Raw genomic sequence first — 18,708 nt, forward strand, 5'->3', positions numbered from 1 at the left:
ACTATGAGTTGTCGGACACCGGGCTATTATTGTCCGAGAGTACTGTGTTTCTGCGTTTTCCATGAATCATCCGTACCTACTGCGTGCCTAAAGTTTTACTCGTGCATTTTCACAACAACTATTCTCTTGGATAAAACTTATCTACGGACACAACTCTCTCTGTCATGTTCATAACACTTAATGAAGACGGTAACTCTCCGAGACAGCACCTTGGCCGTGTATGCGCATTGAGGCCCTTGAAGGACTATCTGTTTTTTTTTTTTAAAAAAAAAGAAATTAAGTTCCAGTCGTTGTCACGTAACTCCAGTGTGATGCTCAGTTTTCTATATAGCTCCACGTCTTTTGCACTTATATTCTGTGATGTTTGACCCTGTTTCGGTCAGAGATATGACTTTCTTTCCCAGGACTTTCTGTCAGCAGGAAGTACCAATGTTCTTTAATTGCTGTTTAGCATCTTCTTTCATCGTTGTTCTTGGTTTTGTTTAACTAACTAATGGACTTCAGATTCACAGACACTTCCATATGACTCGAAGCTCCTACATTTCCAGCGTTATTTTTAAAATACTGCTTCTTTTGTTCTTCACTGGTTGAAGAGATCATCTTCATCATAGGTATTCTGCCTTTATTGGCAGGTCACTTGCCGCAGCTGAGAAGCTTCCATGCTCCACGATCCTCCGCTAACCTTTTCGTCTTCGCGTATGATCTTTCTGTTTTAATATCATCCATTAATTGTAGTCTCTTTCGCCCCCTCCCTCTCTTTCCCGCCACCATACCCTCTAGGACGTCCCTCATGATACAATCTCTTCTTAGGCAATGTCCCAACCAGTTTCTCTTCCTCTTCCTAATAATATCTAAAAGTGTTCTTTTCTCATCCACCATTTCTAACACTCTCTCATTCGTTTTCCGCTCGACCCATTTAACTCTTTCCATTCTTCTCCACACCCACATTTCGAAGGCTTCCAGTCGATTTTCGTCACCCTTACGCAATGTCCACGTTTCCGCCCCATACAGCACAACACTCCACACGAAGCATTTTATGAATCTTTTTCTCAACTCTTTGTTCAAGGTCTCACAAAACAGACTTTTCTTTCTTTTAAAGGCTTCTTTCGCCATTCCTATTCCTGCTTTTATTTCACGTTCGCATTTCATGTCATTACTAAGAACACTACCCAGGTATCGAAAACTATTCACTTGTTCTATTTTCTCCCCTCCTACTTTTATATTTGACACAGACCCCTTCGTTCCAATCACCATGGCTTTTGTCTTTCTAACATTTATTTTCATCCCATATTCTTCAAAGCCTCTTCTCATTTTTTCTAACATTTTATTGATTTTCTTTTCAGATTCTGCAGCAAGGGCCATATCGTCTGCAAATCTTATGCATCTAATCATTCTACCTCCTACCGAAATGCCATCATCATCATGTAGGCTCTTTTTTACTATCTCTTCTAGATAGACATTAAATAGTGTTGGCGAGAGGCAGCATCCTGGTCGAACTCCCCTTCCAATTGTACTCTCTTCCGTCAGTTCTTCCTCTATTCTAACACTTACTTGTTGGTTCATGTATAAGTTTCTTATGAGTCTTCTATCTTTCCATTCCAACCCTATCTTTGTTAGAACTCCCAACAAAAATTCCCAATTCACGCGGTCAAAAGTCTTTTCTAGATCAATAAATACAACATACACCTCTTTCCCTTTTCCTATAAATCTTTCACAGATCACCCTTAATAATCCAATAGCATCTCTTGTGCCCTTGCCTCTTCTGAACCCGAACTGCTCTTCCTCAGCATATGTATTTGTTCTTCCATATAACCTTCTGTTCAGTATTCGGAGCAGAATTTTAGCTGCATGAGATATGAGACTAATAGTTCTATAATCCTCACATCTCTTTGGGTTCGATTTCTTAGCCATCGGTATCATGATCGATTTCAGAAAGTCTCTTGGCCATTCTCCTGTTTCATATATTTCATTGCATAGTCGCCACAATTCTTTCTTTCCCTTGTCTCCTATATTTTTAATGAATTCAATTGGTATGGTATCTATTCCTGTTGCCTTTCCATTCCTAATCTCAGATATAGCCTTTTCAAACTCATCCCGAAGAATACTAAATCCTTTATCATCCTCGCCTACTTCATTTTCCACTTCAACATTTAGGCTACACGGTCTATCCCTACTCTCATATAAGTCTTCAACGTATTCTTTCCACCTTCCTATGACCTCATTTCTCTCGCTGACTATCTTCCCATTCTTATTTTCTACTGCCATCATGATACTCCCTTGTTTCCTCCGAAATTCCATAGATTTCACCTCCTTGTACATTTCCTCATATTTCCCAACTCTTTCTAATTCTTCTATGTCCTCGCATTTTATTTTGTAAAACTCTTCCCTCGCTTTGTCTGTTCCTATTCGTAATTCATTATTTAACTTTCTGTACATATTTCTGCCCTCTTCTGTATCAACCTGTTTCCACATATTCCTCTCCCTCATTTTCTGCAACATCTGCTCTTTAACCCATGATTTCTTAGCAGTTTTGTGTTCGCGGTAGCCTACTGCTTCTTCTGCAGCCTGTTGTAAGCAACGTTTAATATGTTCCCACCGTGCGTTACTACCTGCGCCTATCCTTTCCTCGTTTGAACATTTTTTTCCGAACAGTTGAAGAGAAGGGGAATTCAAAATTAGTTCTTTTTCACACTTGGTTTCAGTTCAATTCATGCACCGTTTTATTTCGCCGATGTCCATTACAGCAATGCACATTCTGTGTTGTTTGGCTGTCTTCTTTGATCTTAAATCATTTTGTTTCTTATGCATTCTGTTTCATTTTATACAGAGTTTTATTATTTGTTCCGTTCACTGTCTATGCAGACGTAATGGCTAACCGATGGACGTGTATTATATTCGTCACCAGGAATTCAGCTGCAATCCATCCATCCATCCAATTGTAAATTCCATAATGCCACATTGTTGCTATTGTTTTCATTGTTTCACCATGATGTACCACTTGCACGTATTCCCATTTGCAAACCGAAAATTTAATGGAAGATGGTGGCTGGGATGGATAACATGTGTCAGAGAAACAGTACTTGATCCAACATGTTTTTCATATGCTCACATTCATGTTCACTTACACCTAAAGAAACTAAAGCAATTGTATGCCCGAGCGTTACGGTAGTGCGTGATTGAATTCCGGGTATATGAAGGCCCATAACCATGCAAATTACCTATAGGAACCGCTAAAATTAGTACAGTGCACAATGGACCGCGGAAAACTTTGATTTTCAATTTTACACCTATCTCGAAGAAGCACTTCGTGTATGTACACTCATGTCCAATATGGTTGTCGCATATCTATAACTGTCTTCTTGTAAGAATATAATTTGATAAGGAATTTGCAAGGTACTTTCAATACCGATATTATGTGTATAATCGGGAAATATATATTTGTGGTAAATTTCACAGAAAAAGAATTATAAATACGAAAATTAGAATTAGTAAAACAAAAGTTTGCTAAATGAAAGTTTTATTTTTGTTTTATTGTTATTATTTACTACTCTTTTAACATGAAATTTGCCACATACGTGTCTTTGCCGATTATACACATACTAACATTACAAGAAATATCGGGAAATTCGTTATCAAATTATATTCCTACAATAACATATTTGTAGACATTCGCCAATAATTTTGGACATGAGTGTACCTTTTCAGTATCATTTGTTATTAAACAGAATGTAAATATGGAAAAATCTGATTTCCAAGTTCAAATTTCCAAGAAATTTATGTTTTTTTTTTAAATCTCAATATATTTTCAGTTCTACTGTGTGGTTATGGAAGTCACAGCTTCAATTGCAGACCCTACTGCCATAATACTCTAAGACACTACTGCCTGTCAGTCAGTACGCACAAGAAAATGAGCAAGTGCTCTCTGCGGGCAGAGAATAATGATTCTGCTAAGCAGACGCCAATTAGAGGTCACATTGAGGACACTAAATTTTAGCAGACGTCATCGAAACGTGGACCCAGCGTCAAAATAACATTGTGCAATTACGCCTGCGTGTTGAGTTTGGTTTCGATCTGGTGGTGTTATTGCGTGGATTGCCATTTTATTATCGGGCTGTACGGTTGCATAGTATCTGTAATTACAACACACTTATTATAGTGAGCAATCATACAATATTAGATCCCGGTTTTTATATTTGCAACAAACAACTTTCTTTCAGGCTAAAATAGAGGGCCAGATAGAATACTGTTCTCGCTTTATATTTTTTGATGTTATAATGCGACAATTATATATTTTGTGACAATTTTGTTATTAGTTTCTCCACGCTCCTCTATCTGTTTGTAACATTTCTTCCCTCGTAACACTACATAGCTAACAGGTCCGATGTTACTAAAGTTCACACATAAGCTACCTAAATGAAATTGCATACATTCCTACATCACTTTCTGCAATAGAAATACAGTGATTATGACTTACTTTCTCCAGTATTTGTAGCTGTTTTCTGAACTTCTACAATCAGTTGTACATTCCGTCTACTGAAGTTTATGTCGCGTAGTTATGTATATCCTAGCACTACCCGATTATTCCTAACTCTTACGAAAGTAATTAATCACTTACTTTCGGTATTTTGTAGCTTTCCAATACAAAATCCTCCAGAACCGTTCTTGGAAGAATTGGTATCACGGGCATTATTCTCTGTACTTCAAGGATAGTAGCAGCTGTATAAGGCATCCTAAGATAAACAGAAAAGATTATTAGTATAGATTTAAGAATATGTTGCAATTAATAAATAGCCAATATGAATAATGAATTGACTTTTATTCGTTCAGCATTTATTGGAGATAAATATTGAAATGAATATGTTGGTTACCTCTTGGCATGAAGATCAAAAGATGGTGCATTATTCATTCCAATGACATCAGATATTTCTTTCTGCACAATTCTCTGAACCTCAGGATGCAATGTTAGATAAAACACAATGAAGCTTAAGGTATTACTAGCAGTGTCCAAACCAGCCAGCACCAAAGATTTAATCATATCACTGGAGCCATCCACTGTAAAAATGACAATTCGAGTTCAAGTAGTAAAAGGTAATAAAAACTCAATTATTTTGTTTGTCCAATTGTCAACACTTTGTCAAACTATCAACTATCAATATTAGTGGTTTTAGCTGTTCACATTGTAAACTTGAGAAAAAGAAATACTTTTAGGTCTTAATTTTGATCTACATAGAGGCACAATTTTTAAATACCTAATTTGTAAGTGAAATATATTAGTGAGCATATGTTCTTTATAAAAGTGAAATATTCAACAGACAGCATAAAATATTACAAAGAAATGGATATAATTGTTGATATGTGATGAAATTTCACTTACTAAGTATTTATTAAATATACAGAATGCTATTCGTATGACACTACATTACCGTAATTGTTTAACAAAATTTTAATGTCTTTGGAGGGCTCGTTTTATCTCAAAAAACATGGGAGCAAACCAGAAAGTGGGAAAGGCTATTTTAAATCAAGTTTCCCCGGTTATATAATTTTAATAATTTTCTAACCAAAACTGAAAATTAAATTTTAGGAGGGTGGAATGCACTTAGAATGGCATTGCACTAGAGTAATAGGACCTAATTATCAAAATAATTTTGGCAATATACATTGACTCTCACTTATAGAATTACATTTTTCCTCGGAGAGTGTGTCGGCTTGGCACAGCAACAGTACAATACATTTAAAATTCCGGAGACCTCCAAAATTTTGCCTTGTTTGAATAAAACTATCAAGTAAAATAGAAGCTTCGTTCTGTATTAAGTTAATAATTGGTTATAATTATATTCTCTTTGACGAATAAAATATACAAAATAATTTACAGACATTTTGTCTGTTAAAAGATTTCTTATAATCATATAATCTACGCTTTTGAACAACTTAGCATTTTATTCAAAGGAAATGAATCATTTGCTAACCTATGTTCGTCTTTCAGAGATGTGAATGTCACTATACTTTTCTCTACTGATACGGACATATTATGTAACTGAATGATGTTTCACTTCACTTTCTCATATCTGCCATTGGTTTTGCTGTTTTACTAGACTTTATCATAAGTCCCATTGGTTTTCCTGGCAAGTCTAGTTCTTTACTCGTAACTCAATGTGATTACTTCTAGTTTACGTTACTCGAGAAACATAATAAATTCATTTTCCCTTTTAATTGTCTAATATGTGTTAATTGAAAATCTCTGATAAAAAGGAAGGTCTCTCTCATAGAGATTCATTTCAGTTTGTTGTGTTCTTGATTGTTGAAAGAACAGCGTTTATTTCGAAATCATTATATTAGTGGAAAATGAATATTAATATGAATGCAGAAATTGTAAAATAATATACCGGTATTACAATGTACCATTATTACAAATTACCTTCATCAACACTTTTTCTCACAACAAGATACTTAATTTGATAGAAAATTAATTTATTATAATCATTCAAATTATCACTTTATTCATCTTCATCGTTGAATAGAATTAAAGATAAACGTCAAAATCAATTTGCTAGACATTATATCACGTATTAACATTTAAAGTACATATTTTTAATAACAGGTTAGGAGGAGAGCTTCTATATACAACGTAAAATTGTGTTATTGTGAACAGAAGTGCATTCATAATTTCAATTTCCCAATGTTTCCGTAAGTACTATTTTCTTTCAACGATATTCCTTGTAAGAGTCTTAACAATGAAAGAAAATAGCTATTGTAATTTAGATATTTTACTTCTTTATTGACCATAAATATTGAAGTTCAATATTTCAGTATTCTTTCCACAAATTGAAATTTTCAATTATTTCGAATATTAAACTGAACAGATGCATTTTTGATAACACATAATTTAAAATATATACATTTTCCTGCACAAACTGATTTATATTAACTAACTTGTTGAATTAGAAATGTGATAAAAGATATAATTTATCATTATGTAAGAAATATTCTTTGTCATTAACCTCCACGTCAAGTGTGAATATTTTTTATACTATTAATGAACCTTCAGCATTTTATTATGTACGTTCCGCTGTTCCTACCGAAGAGGGAGTCTCATAGATGCAACTACTGGCGCAATCACCAGCGTTCTTGCGCTGGCTGCGATTCCGATAAATAAAAGTGATTCTCAGTATTTGAATTATAAGTCCTTTCATTTGTTAGGTACGTAAGACATGGAATTAACTGATGCTAATATGTATTCAATAAACCACTTTGCATCCTTACATACGTTTTATTTTTAACTTAAAAAATTACTGATTAGGTAAATTCATTCTTCAAAGAGCTACAATGGCTGTAAATGCAATAATGATCTAAATTGCACTACGCCTTTATTTTTTGTTAGGTGATTTCCATGATAGGAACACAGTATCAGCTGCCAATGACTATTTTTTAAGTCCTCGCTATTGATCTACTTATTGCTCGAAATCATTCATAATTTCAACTTGTGATTGGAAAGCTTTTCCAACCTCAGTGTGTGAGTCGAAACTCAGTAGCGTCTTTCAAACAACAAGTTTATAATTTACTGATATCAGAACAGAGTTGATTATCATCACACGAAAAAGAGCTAATAGAGAAGCTTCATATAATTATACAAAATTTAAAGTACGTTTTGTAACACGTATGCATGTATATATTATGCTTATATATCAAAGTGTAGCACAGTAAATAATGTTATATATTTAATATTCACGTGTGTGTGTGCGTTTATGACTAAGTGAGCGTTAGTTTCTATAAAACATTTTATTTACTATCTAACTTTTCTTATCGTAAAGTATTTCCCCAGAATTTTACATAATGTTATTTTGGTAGACAATGCTCCTTATTGACCTAATCTCAACATGTAAAACAAATACAAATAAAAAATAATGAATTGCTATTTTTAAATTCAAATCATTGTATTTCGTTTCATTCAGATGTTAAACTTTGGAAGCAATTTGCTAATTTAAAAGTATTCTGACTAGTTAATTCATAATTAAACTGCACTGATACGAATTTATATCAAAATGTATAATGTTAGGGATTTTAGAATAAGCACGGTTTTGTAGTCTACTGGAGAGAAGTCTAACGTTTTAATCGAATAACTAGTTTGAGATAATGAAAAAATAATGAAATATTTCAGATAATTTAGAACCAGTACTCTTACAACAACTTTCAATTTCCAAAATGTGAGTAAAAGAAGGACTCTTTCTAATCATGATAATATAAGTATTATCATATAATTAAGATATTTATTAAGTTTTAAACTTATATTTACTCTCAATTAAACAATCAATATTTTGGAAATGGTCGTGAACTTATACAGTTTTGCTTAGCAACTTTGGGGAATTTCTGGCTCAGAAAATATTTACGTTAGAAGGTGGTAAGAAACAAAATATGTGGTTACTCTGCATTCAATTTTCATGGCGTATTTAAACTAAAGAATGTTTCCAATTAGCTTCTTAATTTCGTAAAACTGACGGACGATTAAGATTTTCGTTGTGCAATACTTTTAGAACGAAAATAGTTGTCTAATAAATGAAATCATAAAACTTTGTCAGAAATTCATTCGGAAGACTGCTAATGATTACTTACATTTAATAGAAATATGCCAATTACCAGCTCGTCATTAAAATACCTAAGTAATATATCATTTTTTTCTCTAAAATCACCCACGTAGACACTTACTGGTTAGACTAGAATCCTCCTTTTGCATTTCCTGTAGTAAATAATCAATAAGATCTTGCAACCTATTGCTATCGTGGTTCCCAGTATGTTTTTGAAACAAATCCTGTAATTAAAAATGTTTATTTTACAATATGACTCTAGAGGTTGTGTGATTTGTATCTTTTACATTTTCAAACTTGTGCTATTGGGAAACATAAAAACCGACTAGGACGTTCATACTTTCTTAACGTTAGAAGTCATAGCCATTTTATTATATCGTGCGTCACATATAATGTTTATGAATATATTTAGAGCCGTTAGCAGTTAGTTCAATGAATTTGTAAATTAAGTATTCCAAATTATTTCCCATGTATACGTAACACTTATAAGTGAGTTAATATTTTTGTATATGCAAAATAAGTTAACTATCATGTATATTAATGTTAAGATTAATGTCACTAAAAGTAAATTATGGTTGTCAGAAATAATAGCTTTGTACTATAATTAAGCATGTGGGCTCCGAAGATGATGAAGTGGAGTTCCTTTACATGAATATAACATTATTAGTTCATATAAAACCGGGATATTTACATCTCAATAAAATATGTACGAGGAAATAACACTACTTTTGGGGTGGGGGAAAGATGAGCAAAATATTCCCTCATATGAAGCTAATAAACGTAGAGTGCTAAGTTCAAAACTAATAAAATAATAATATTCTATTCATCTACAGGGTCTTCACTTTTAGTTTATCATCATATGAAAGTGGGATATGTATATCTCAATAAAATGTGTACGAAGTATGAACACTAATTTTTCGGATAATGATGAGCAAAATTTTCCCTTATATCAGGCTAAAAAACGTACAGTGCCAAGTTCAAAACTAATAAACTGATAATTTTATATTCGTCTACTGGGTTTTCACTTTCAGTTTATCACCATGCAAAAGTGAGATAAGAATATCTCATTAAAATGTGTACGAGGAAAGAACACTAGTTTTTTGGATGATGATAAACAAAATATTCCCTCATATCAAGCAGAAAAACGTACATTGCCAAGTTCCAAACTAATAAACTAATAATTCTGAATTTATCTACAGGGTCCCCATTTTCAGTTTTTCATCATATAAAAGTGGGATATGTATATGTCATTAAGCTATATGCAAGGAAAAAACATTAATTTTTCTGGGAAAGATGATCAAAATGTTCCGTCATATAAAGATAATAACCTTACAGTGCCAAGTTCAAAACTAATAAGCTGATAATTTTAGATTCATCTACAGGCTAGCAACTTTCAGTTTTTCACTATATACAAGTGAGATATGCATATCTCATTAAAATATATGCGAGGGAAAAATACTAATTTTCCTGGGAAAGATCATCAATTTATTCCCTCAGATAAAGCCAAAAAAATCCAGTGCCGAGTTCAAAATTTATCAATTAATAATTTTACGTTCATCTACACATACCCCACTTTCAGTTTATTACCATATAGAAGTGGGATATGCATATCTCATTAACATATGTACGAGCAAATAAGATTAATTTTTCAGATAATGAAGTGCAAGATACCCACTCACATCAAGCTGAAAAACGTACAGTACCAAGTTCAAAACTAAAAAACTACAAGTTCAATATATAATGATAATTTAATATTCATCTACGCGGTCCCAACTTTCAGTTTATCACCATATAAAAGTGGGCTATGTACATCTCAATAAAATATGTACGACGAATAAACACTAGTTTTGGGGGAAAACATCAGCAAAATATTCCTTCATATGAAGCTAAAAAAAGTAGAGTGTCAAGTTCAAGACTAATAAAATAATAGTTTTCTATTCATATACATGGTCAAGTTCGTCGACATATAAAAGTAGGCTATACATATCTCATTAAAATATATACGAGAAAAGGAGACTAATTTTGGAGAAAAAGATCAGGATAAAAATTCCTCATATCTAACTAATAAGCGTACAGTGCCAAGTTCAAAACTAATAAACTAATAATTGTATATTCATTTACACAGACACCACTTTCAGTTTATCACCATACAAAAGTAGGATATGTATATCTCATTAAAATATGAACGAGGAAAAATATTAATTTTTCGCAAACGATAAGGAAAATAAACCTTCATACCAAGCTGAAAGACGTACAGTGCCAAGTTCAAAACTAATAAACTGATAGTATTATATTCATCTACAGGGTCTCCACTTTTGGGCTATCACCATATGAGAGTGGAATATGTATATCTCATTAAATTATGTACGAGAAAATAACCAACATTTGACGAATAATGATGAGCAAAATATTCCCTTATATCTTGCTAAGAAACATACAGTGACAAAATCAAAACTAATGAACTAATAATTTTATATTCGCCTAAAGGGATTCAACTTTCAGTTTATCACAATATAAAAGTGAGCTATGTATATATAATTAAAATATATACGAGGAAAGAGACTAATTTTCTAAAAAAAAGCAGGAAAATATTACCTCATATCCAACTAATAGACGTACAGGGGCAAGTTAAAAACTAACAAACTAATAATTTTATATTCATCTATAGGGTCTTCACTTTTAGTTTATCATCATATGAAAGTGGGATATGTATATCTCAATAATTTGTGTACGAGGTATGAACACTAATTTTTCGGACAATGATGAGCAAAATATTCCCTCATATCAAGCTAAAGAACGTACAATGCCAAGTTCAAAACTAATAAGTTAACAGTTTAAATTCATCCACAGGGTCCCCAATTTCAGTGTATCATCATATAGTAAAACTTTGTATATTTTTTGTCTCATATATAATAATGAGGTAGAGCTGTTAATAAAAAGAGCGTTCGGTATCGACTCCCACTACCAGTATTTTATTATAAAAAGTTCCTCTATCAAAATATTTTTACAAAATACTATACCAATTGATTTCTCTATATTAGGGTGAGTAAAGGTGGTCTTTGACTGTAAAGTCGCAGACAGGATCTCCAACAGAGCCCCGTAGGAGGCTAAGAGGAGTGGAATTAAGGAACCAATGCTCCGTAGCAAGCAGAGGCAGGTTAAGTTGCCAATAGAGCCCCGTAGCAGGCTAAGCGGCTGAGGTTTGGATTCCCAGACTGAGCTCCATAGCACGCTAAGCCAGGAGATAGGATAGGCATAGTCCCGTAGCAGACTAGAGGCCTGGGCTTAGGTTACTTCAAGAGTCCCGTAACAGACTAAAGGAAGGTAACCAGAAAACCGGTACTGAGCTGGATTCTTCTGTCCAATTTAAGCGTCCCTTGGGTGGCGGTGGCGCTGCTGCTTCAATTTCGTCTTCTGCTCTGTGGGAGGGGCTAAACGTCGTCTGCAGGTGATTGCAGGTCCCCCTGGTGGAAGTTCTTCTTGATGATGCACGTTGGGGTGTTTACAAACATTTGATGTGTGGATTCGTTTGTAAACAACTTCACAGGGGATATTACACCCCCTGGCTTGTTTAGAAATAAGCGGAAGGGTGGTTCTTGTTTATGTGATAGTTAGCAATACTGAGAAATCACTCACAAAAAATCACTAAGCACTAAACACTTGTGGTACTGAAATAAATGAAAATCACTTTTCGGAGCAGTAATGTGGTAGGAGAATAAAGCACTTAAAAGGTGGTCCCTATATACAGGCAGGATCCGTATATGGTACATGATACTTCATTTCCCTCGAGATAGGGCTGTTTTTGGCTTGGCGTTAATAAATATATACTAATTGACTTATAGTAACTGGAGTTGGAGTCTGTCTTAGCGGTTGCTCCTTAGTTGTATTATTGGTATTAAATGTTTCCAATGGAATAGGAGATGAAATTTATATGCGGGTCGTTCGAGATTTGTTTAGTAACGAGCAAAGACGACGATATAATATGTATAAAATAATAAAAGTTAGAAGTACTAAAAAAGCTACTATTGGCACTGAGATATAAAGGTAATTTATATTAGAAAGTTCGTGATTCGAACGGCGTGATTTCTTGGTCACCCTGTATAAGGTGCAAAAGTTTATAAAATATATGCACTAAAGATATGTATTTCAATAAAATAATCTAATTTTAAATGCCAATGACGATGATAATGATAGTCCTGAATTCCAGATCACCCTGTATAACGTAATTGTGGTCCTGGCTTTTGGAACTTCCTGTATAATATTCAAGTTGCATAATGTCGGTGACAATATGTAGTTCATAGTGGAAAAAGGAAATATATATAAAAGAATTGTAATATATAGATTAGTTGTCCTTGTAAAGATCATTTGCCTTTTAAATGCGGAAATGCAGATGTCAGCATTCTTTTCTTCAGCCTTTAAATAAACGAATCAGCTTTTTATGAAGTGAAGAGGAAATGGATGTTTGTACCGTTATGAAAAGTGTCTTTATCTGCTGAAGTCGTATCTTTGTATTTCTTTTTTCCTAGTGGTGAGTACTATATTTTTTTCGCTCGTGTAGAAAATAACAAAGAGGTTATTTATTCTTGTTCTATATAATGTCTGTCTTCATAAAATGGCTTAATAGGGTCTACTGAAATTTCTTGTATTTTCTTCCGAAAATAATTTGGAAACTCTATCTTATAAAGGTTAGGATTGAGTCTATCCAGGATTTGAACGGGTCGCATGTAGGAAGCTAAAAAAATTTCCGGCACTCCGATTTGCCGATTAGGAAAGTAGACCATTACTTTTTCTCCCTTTTCAAATTCAGTTTGTCGGTATCTTCTGTCGAAATACATTTTTTTCTTATTATAGCTAGCAATCAAGTTATTCTGTACACTCTCTCGTATTTTATTCAAATGTCCCTTGTTGACACATAATTTTGGAGATGACGCTAACGCAATATCAGAGACGGTCTTAGGTTCATATCCATACATGAGGGAAAAAGGAGAATATTTAGTTCCGGCTTGCACAAATGTATTAATGCCGAATGTAATATATGGTATCAGCTTCTGCCAAAGATTTTGGTTTTCTTGCACGAAAAATTTAAGTGCATTCTGTATTGTCTTGTGGAATGTTTCCACTATGCATAGTTATTTATGGTCGTATGCGGGGCAAAATTTAAATTCAAAGTTATAGCATTTTGCCAAATTTTCCAGCCTCTTGGCGCTATGTACTGGATGTCTATCCAGGTATAAATATGAAAAAGGTCCAAATTTATGTATGATGTCATATATGAGAAATTGTTCAATTTCTTCCGCTGTTATGTTGTCCACAACCTTGGTCACACAATATCTTGTGGACATTTCTATAGCCACTAATATGTGTTTAAATTGTCCATTTCCCACTGTTATTTTTCCAATAGAATCATAGTGCCAAGCTGTTGCGATCGGGTTAGGTGGGCGATGAAGTAATTGACCCGCTGGTTTAACTGGTAATTTCTTGAATTTCTGACATAAAATGCATGTCTTAATTCTTTTGGCAATGTAAGCTTTCATATTAGGAAAGTAGTATTTCCAAAGCGCCGAATGATATGTTTTAGTATATCCAAAGTGTGGTGCCATGGGGTATTGTGTAAGGCATGAAACCACTTACTTAATAAAGATTTCGGCACACAAATTAAATATAGTAGTCCTAGTTGGGGATGCTTCTTTGTTCTGTATAATATCCCGTCTTCTAAAGAAAAATATTTTGCGGCCCGAAGAGTAGACAACTTATTAGGTTCCTTATTTTCCAAAACAGTGATAATGTCAGAGAATGAAGGATCTTTCCTTTGTTCTTCTGCTAAATTTGGTAGTATTATAGGTTGTTCAATTTGGTGAGTAGTGTCTAAAGAATGGGATGCAAATACTTTAGCATCTTCTGTGTCCGAGAAGTTGTCAACTTCTTGCTTTTCTTCCTGTTTAATTTCTTGTTTATCTTCTAAACGACTAAAGATGTCCGCTGGGAGTAATTGACTTTTAATGTGTTGTATTTTGAAATTGTAGTCTGCTAAGAATATTCGGTAGCGACTAAATTTTCCAACTTTTCCAACTTTCCGCCTGTGTTGTGAGAGATGTCAAGCATTTGGTGTCTATAAATAATTTAAATCTATTTAGTAGGAAGTATCTAAATTTTCTCAAAACATAAATTAAGGCGTACAGCTTTTTTTGCCAAGTGGATGTTTTCCTTTCACTTGGTGTAAAACGAGTTCTTGTTTCGTTTTATGGTTATAACATGCTAATAAGCCTCCTGCGGAGATAGAGGGAGCGTCAGTATACACGCCTACTTCCAATGTGGGATCGAAGTGAAACAAATATGGCGCGTGTATGATGTCCATCTTAAGTTTCTCAAATAATTCGTCATGCTGAGAGGTCCATTGAAATTTTGAATTCTTGTCTAAAAGGCACTGAAATGTTGCTATTTTTTCCGAAAAATTTTTTATATGTGCTTTTAAATAAGAACATAATCCTAAAAAGCTTTTCAGAGTTCTTTTAGTAGTTTGTTTCTTAAAGTTTCGAATCTTGTTAGCGATATTGGGTGATATCTTGATTTCTTTCCCACTAACTGTGAAGCCTAAAACGTCCAATTTTGTGTATAACAAGTGGGTCTCTTTGGACTGGCACAAAAATCATGCTTTCGTAATCTTTTAAAAAGTAATTCTAAATTCAATAAGTGTTGTTTCCAATTTTTACTTCCTATGACAAAATCATCAGCAAAGGCAGTTATACGGGGTGGTAGGCCCTCTAAAAGCATGCGTACAGCTATACTGAGTCCGGCGGCGAAACTTGAGTGACCCGTTGTACAGCTCTGGAATTTATATGCCTTTCTAGTATGGTTGACCTCAAAAGTCATGTATTTTTGGCTTTTGGGATGCAACAATAGCTGAAAATACGAAGATTTTATGTCAATGGTGGATATACAGGCTTTTCCTCTTAAAACGTGTAGAATATCCTCCGTATATTGAAATGGAATACTTAGGTAATGTGGGAACTTATTGCAAGCTTGGAGGTTCATAACTAGCCGGAATTCCGAAGTCCCGGGCTTTTTCACAATGATCAATGGTGATGAAAACGAACTATCGTTAGTTTCCTTGATAATATAAGCGTCTAAGAGTTGCTTAATTTGTAAATCAATTTGACGTCTTACTGCTAATGAAACCGGAGGAGATCTTTGATGAAGGATGCTCTTTTGTCTATCCTTATTTTATGTATATAACCTCGGAAATATCCAATATCTGTTGGTTTGTACTAAAAAACATCTCTATATTTAAAGAGTAAATCTTGTACGGCTTTATTTTTTCTTCTGATAAATCCGGGTTAATGTCAAACAAATTAATAAAAAATAATTTTCTTTCTTCTAATCGATCCTGAATTTCTTTTTCTGATCTGTAAGAAGCTTCGTCATCATGGTCACTACCTGGACAATTACCCTGTAAATCTGTTTCTTGATGGTTCTCTTCTACGTATGCTACAGGTGTGTTCTTTGCAAGTGTTACCAGCCTGTTTCTAGGATTCGATATTAATAGAGTGAAGTTATTTTTAGGTACTTTGGTAGGCAATGTTTGCAGACCATGCCTGTCAAATAAATTCTCTAATGGAAAAATGAAAAATGTTTGCGTTTCTTCTGCTGATTTTTAATACTAATAGGTAAAAATAAATGTGTCCTGGCAGGTAGAGTGACTTTTCTGGTTGTAAAAACATCAGACGATTTGCATTGCCTAATCGTATTCATGGCACTAGACGATAGTTTTTCCTGAGTATTAATCTCCCTTGGATACTGTGGAGGTCTAGGTTTTTTGTACACTGAGAGTGTATGATTTTGCAAATCGATCTTTGCTTGCAATCGGTTTAAAATATCCTCGCCTAATAAAGGTAGAAAATCTCCATGTTGTAAGATTCTGAAGTAATGTGAGAATGTCGTTAAGCCCAATCTAAATTTAATTAAAGCTATGTATCGTAGATTTATAATAGAATTCTCAATTCCTCTCAAATTATTTGTGAAAGGGATTAATTTTGTATTAGGAGGAATGGCTAATCTAGGCCAGAGAGACAACTAACTTCCAGTATCAATAATTACAGGATATTTTTCTCTATTGACCGATACATTAACTAATAATCTATGGTCTTGATTTAACATGTTAACACTTCCTCTTCTTTCCGACAAAAGAGGCACTGCATATAACGATTCGTTCCCTATCATCTGATGTTCATCTTATATATGTTTTCGGCTCCCAGAACATTTTCTTGTTGGGGTCTGTCCTGGGGCCCGTATATACGTTTGCCTGTTGTTGTATATTTTTAAAACATACGCTGGAGGTATGTCCTCTCTTATAGCACGTTCCATATACCGTGATAGTTTCCGGTCTAGGAATATCATTATTGTTAATATTATTGTTTTTAGGACCATTCTTTCTCCCATTTTTCTGATGGTTCTGATTATTATTTGTGTTTTTCGATTTATGATTATTACGGCCGCCTTTTCTAAATTGTGAGGCTTTCATAGCATTCTGGGCCACCAAAAAGATAGTACGACCATCTGGTTTACTAATTTAGAAAAGTCTAACGATTTAGTTGTATTAGAATTACCAGAAGTGCTAGGCGCCGGGGGGTCAGGCGGGGGATTCTGGTTCACGGTTTGGTGGGAGGAACTTGTAGGTATTTGATTTTGTGGTGTAGCTTGTAATTGAGGTACAGAAGGTGCGGAGAACATAGGAGGAGGTTGTTAATATTGACTCCAATTATACGCTGGATTATATAACGGAAATGTGATTTTTTGTTGTTGCTGGTGAACAGGAAAGGAAGCGCCAGCGATCGGTCTCGAATGTAAATTGCTGATTGGTGTATTTTGTTCGCACAACGAGTAAATGGCATGTTGTAGTTCAAAATGATCACGCTTCTTCATGAAGTCATTCGCTTTTTCTAAATTATGTAAGTGAGTCTGTAGAGCCTGAACGGTTGTAAAGGATTCTAATGCTATTTTTATAACAAATTTTTCTACAAACCTAACGATAAATAATTGATTTTCTGTTCCTCGGTGGACTGAGGTAAAATTTGCCTAATTACTCTTAATTTCCTAAGAAAGTAAGCATCTATTGGTTCACTTTCCCCTTGCTGAACCTGGAAAATTTCAAATTCTGTCTTATACGCTGGAAGTTTCGCCCTGCTCAAATCTATTAATTTGTCTTTTAATTGATCATAATTTACTGTGTCCAATTGATTCTGAGCTTTTAATTGCAAAACCAAATCCAGAGCGACATCCTGCAAATACATAGGTAACAGCTCTTTCTTCTTCTGTTCGTTCCACGAATGTAATAGTGCAGGATGGTCAATGAGCATAAAGAACATATCGGGATCCTCCGTCACGTGACCCGAGTAGTTAGTAAGATCACGAATTCTGCTCCATATTAAAAATGTTTTCTGGAAAAGTGTTTTTACTAGTTCTAATTTGAGGCATAAACAAATTCAGTTCACTAAAAAAATAACACTTAAAAATTCACATACCTTCCAAAGAAAAAAGTCCACTTTCAGTTAATAAAAATACTGTTTGGTAGGGGGTATTCAGAGCTCATTCTGAGCAGGTCAAGCCCCTACCTTGTAAAACTTTGTATATTTTTGTCTCATATATAAGGAAGAGGTAGAGCTGTTAATAAAAACTTCACATGGGATATTACAATATAAATGTGGTCTATGTACATATCAATAAAATATGTAGAAGGAAAGAACACTAGTTTTTCTAGGAAGATGAACAAAATATTCCTTATATAAAGCTACTAAACGTAAAGTGCCAAGTTCAAAACTAATAAAATAATATTTTTATATTCATCTATAGGGACCAAAGTTTCAGTTTGACACCATATTAAAGCGAACTATGTACATTTCTTAAAATATGTACGAGAAAAAATCTAATTTTTAGGATAATGATGAGCAAAATATTCCCTCATATCAAGCTGAAAAACGTACAGTGCCAAGTTCAAAATTAATGAGGTGATAATTTTATATTCATCTACAGTGTCCCAATTTTCATTTTTTCATTTTATAGAAGTGCGCTATGGATATGTGATTAAAATATATACGAGGAAAGAACACTGATTTTTCAGGCAAAGATGATCAAA

At 33.9% G+C, this 18,708-nt stretch overlaps 1 protein-coding gene across 1 annotated transcript in view; it reads right to left on the reverse strand.

Annotated features, from left to right (window-relative positions):
• LOC145692178 (methyl farnesoate epoxidase-like) overlaps positions 1 to 18,708 on the reverse strand; it is a 66,676-nt gene that overhangs the window by 10,931 nt on the left and 37,037 nt on the right. The window contains exons 3-5 of the mRNA XM_081767477.1: positions 8,701 to 8,803; positions 4,869 to 5,052; positions 4,616 to 4,730 (exon numbers count right to left, since the gene is read on the reverse strand). Coding sequence (XP_081623603.1) covers positions 4,616 to 4,730; positions 4,869 to 5,052; positions 8,701 to 8,803 — 402 coding nt within the window. The remainder of the gene's footprint in view (positions 1 to 4,615; positions 4,731 to 4,868; positions 5,053 to 8,700; positions 8,804 to 18,708) is intronic.

Source organism: Thermobia domestica, chromosome 8 (genome assembly GCF_964235325.1).
Source record: "Thermobia domestica chromosome 8, izTheDome1.hap1.1, whole genome shotgun sequence".
Classification (NCBI taxonomy): Eukaryota; Metazoa; Arthropoda; class Insecta; order Zygentoma; family Lepismatidae; genus Thermobia; species Thermobia domestica.